The sequence below is a fragment of the Cynoglossus semilaevis genome, chromosome 3 (assembly GCF_000523025.1).
Source record: "Cynoglossus semilaevis isolate Cse_v1.0 chromosome 3, Cse_v1.0, whole genome shotgun sequence".
Lineage (NCBI taxonomy): Eukaryota > Metazoa > Chordata > Actinopteri > Pleuronectiformes > Cynoglossidae > Cynoglossus > Cynoglossus semilaevis.
The window spans coordinates 7731089-7734375 of NC_024309.1; the positions used below are offsets into that span (position 1 = coordinate 7731089).

General features: G+C 42.3%; 2 protein-coding genes across 3 annotated transcripts in view; both read right to left on the bottom strand.

Annotated features, from left to right (window-relative positions):
- Positions 1 to 3287, bottom strand: part of mkxa (mohawk homeobox a) — a 1121182-nt gene that overhangs the window by 827218 nt on the left and 290677 nt on the right. The window lies entirely within an intron of this gene.
- vav3 (vav guanine nucleotide exchange factor 3) overlaps positions 1 to 3287 on the bottom strand; it is a 46663-nt gene that overhangs the window by 23505 nt on the left and 19871 nt on the right. The window contains exon 11 of the mRNA XM_008307726.2: positions 1702 to 1793. Within this exon, the coding sequence (XP_008305948.1) occupies positions 1702 to 1793 (92 nt within the window). The remainder of the gene's footprint in view (positions 1 to 1701; positions 1794 to 3287) is intronic.

Sequence of the window (3287 nt, forward strand, 5' to 3'; positions counted from 1 at the left end):
TCCCCCCCGCCCCCCCCCCCCCCCCCCCCGGCGTGCACCGAACTTGCACGACGTAAACACGAGCCGACGGACAAAACAACCGATGCGCACAATTACGCCTTGCATGCACACATGTGTGTGAGTGTGTGTGCGCGTAAGGCTGCACACACTCTTCAGCAGGCGTGTTGTTCCCACCAGTGAACCCTGACCTGTTACACAAACACACACAGGGAGGGAGCTGATAACAGAGACAAATACAGGCAAACAACAGCTTATCTCTGACACACACACACACACCTCACACACATGTTTTGCATGTTTTTTTCTTTTTTTTTTCTCCCAAGACAAAGTCCACAAAGTATATTAAAAATACATGCAGTACTGAAGTATTTTCCTAGATGAACTACTAGTTTGGTCCAATACTACTACAAGGGGTGCATGCAGTGACCGGTCGGGCCTGGCAGTGGTGTTGTTTTGCCTCTGCGACCTGACAGCGGCGTGACATATGCCGTGTCCAAATAGAGCTGGCAGATAGCCAGAGGGATTACAACAAAAAAAAAAAAAAACAAAAAAAAAACAAAACACACAACTTGCCGTGTGCAGTGTTAGGAGTGGAGTGAGTGCAGGCTGTCAAAATAAAACCCTGCACTGTTGCTTTTGAAAGATGAGCCGAGAGAACAAAAGCCTGCACTTCCATTACTGTACCTGGAGGAAGTTTTACAAACAAAAAGTCTGGATTTCATTTCTCACCTTTCTCTGTCTGTCTCTCTCTCTGTGTCTCTCATTCTCAGACACACACACACACACACACATCTACTTAAGCACATAAGACATGCTAAGCTGGTTTCATTCCAAGAAGTTTTCCCCTCCATTTCTTTCAGAGCTGTCAGGGCTACGGTACACGGTGCCTGGTGACGGATACGCAACGGGGCCGGCGTATTTTTCATTTTCGTATTTTTGTTCCGGAGAATTCCTTCATTAAGACACATTTGCGCAACTGCGCTGCGTTTGACTGTAGAATGATATAATTGAGTACAATTTCATCTTCTAAAAATGCGAATATAAAAATGAAATGTAAACACTGCCATTCAGCTAATCCTATCATTTATTTTCAGGCAAAATTATCAAGAAGATGCGTTTTTATGCGATTTTCATTTACGATCCTCATTTTTTTTCAGTCTTTCTTTCTTTCAGTCAGGAGAAAAATTCTTTGTAAATTTAGTCGCTCCGGATTAGATCATTCCTTCAACATACATGTGATACTGTATAAAACTGACAATAAAAAAGACGTATATATGCGTACCACACCATGTTACATAAATTATTATGTAAAATTGATTATTTTCCCAGGAAAATTGTGTTTAGTTGAACACAAAATGGTTATGATCGCAGGAGTTGAAGAAAGACACATGCAACCGCTCTATCAGTCCGATCCCTTTTCAAAATGTCACTGGCATCCATCATTGTTAGACGAATCTCACTGCCTCGGGCTAATTAGTCACGTGAGACACTCGTACATCAGGTTTTTATTTGCAATTATGTGTCCTCTGTCGCGGTGATCGCGCTGATATAAAAAAAAAAAAGCAGTTGCGAGTCGATGTCCATGTGATCAAATCCAGTCCGCAGACATAATGTGACTGATACGGAGCTGAGCGATAACATCAGGAGAGTGTTTCAACGTCGGAGCTTGTGCAGATGTGTGGAGAGCAGTGGGTGTGTTACCTGTTTTTCCACAACAGCCAAAGCGCCCCAGGCATTCTTTATGGGCACCGAGGCCACATTTGGAGCACAGGTAGCCCTGGTTAAAGACGCCCCTGCAGACAGAACAGCGGGGAAAATGAGTCACACTGGGAGAAAGCGGCGGTAGGAAAAAAGGAGAAACAGAAACAGCTGCACGGTGAGAGGCAGTGTGAAGGTCAAGCGTCAGGCATGAAAGCTTTCTGACAGCTCAACTCAACTCGGTTTGTCGAGAGGCGGTCCTTCAGTCACGCTGACGGAATTGACGTGCGATTAGCATGAAAGCATCGGAGAAATGGTCTGATAAAGAGCAGATACGATGCTGCTGCAGTTGCATTCACTTAATCCTACAATATTCTACGTCGGCGGCGTCAAACATACGGCTCGTGGGCCTAAAACGGCCCACTTGGTGTTTCGATCTGGCCCGCTTGATGAATTTTGAAAATGAAAAGATACAAAAACACTTCATGTTCAGGAAATGTTTTGTAAAATTATATCTCATTAAATATGAAGATTTATTTAAAGTACTTACTTGCATAAAAAAATAATTTATACTTAAAAGAAAAAGGACTTATTGATATTTGTGGGTCATTTTGTTGTATATCAAAATTAGTTTGACACCTCTGCTCTACATCGTTGTTTCCCAAAGACTGGATCGTGACCCTCAGGTGGGTCGCAAGAGTTTTTTTTTGGGTCGCCTCGCATCATGTTTCCCAGGAATTTACGAATAATGTCTATTGACTTGAGTCGCGAAGGTTTGTGACTTTTTTCTTCTAGGTCCCCAGAAAAAAAGTTCTGGAAACACTGCTGTAGAATTTATGTTGCCCCTTGTCATTTGCATTTAAATTTCCAGATTGTTCAATACACACCATAAAACAAAAACAATTTCAACAAAAACTAGTATTACTGGTAAGTTGTTGACCCCTGTAATACTAAAATATAAGTATTTTAACACTGAAACACTGCGACCCTGAAACAGAATGCAGCAGCATTCAAATTCCTTCAAGAACTCACCAAAGGAGATAGGTCTGGAGTCTTGCTGTGACCATTACACATCCCAGAATGCTGCTTGAGCCTCTGGCTGATGTGTCTACCCTCTATGAAGTCTACGTAGTCCTTGTAGTTGCTGCAGGGTCCGACCAGGATGCTCAGGAAGTTCAGGTTGTAGCTCAGGTACTCGATGAGAGACGGCTTCACACTGCAAGAAAAAACCATAACAGCTGCAATCACTAAAAATAAACAATTAAATAACTTTTTTTCAAAATGATTTTTCCTTCAATGATGAGTCAAGGCGGCAGAAACGTTGAACGTTTTTGTGTCATTTAGGTGGAAAAATGAGCCGGCTTGAAGTTTGACTGGGTAAAAATGGTGGCAATGGTTGAAGTTCTGTCGATGAACATGCATAAACACTTAATAGCTATCATGCAAAACAATGTCTTCTTTCATAGTTCCCAGCATGCTCTTTGACATGAAGGAGCTATTCACCGTGACTGCATCTCCTCGCCATCGTCCTGAGTGGCTAAAGAAAGAGAAAGACTGATTTATACTTTCTTTTTTTAATTAATTCAGCC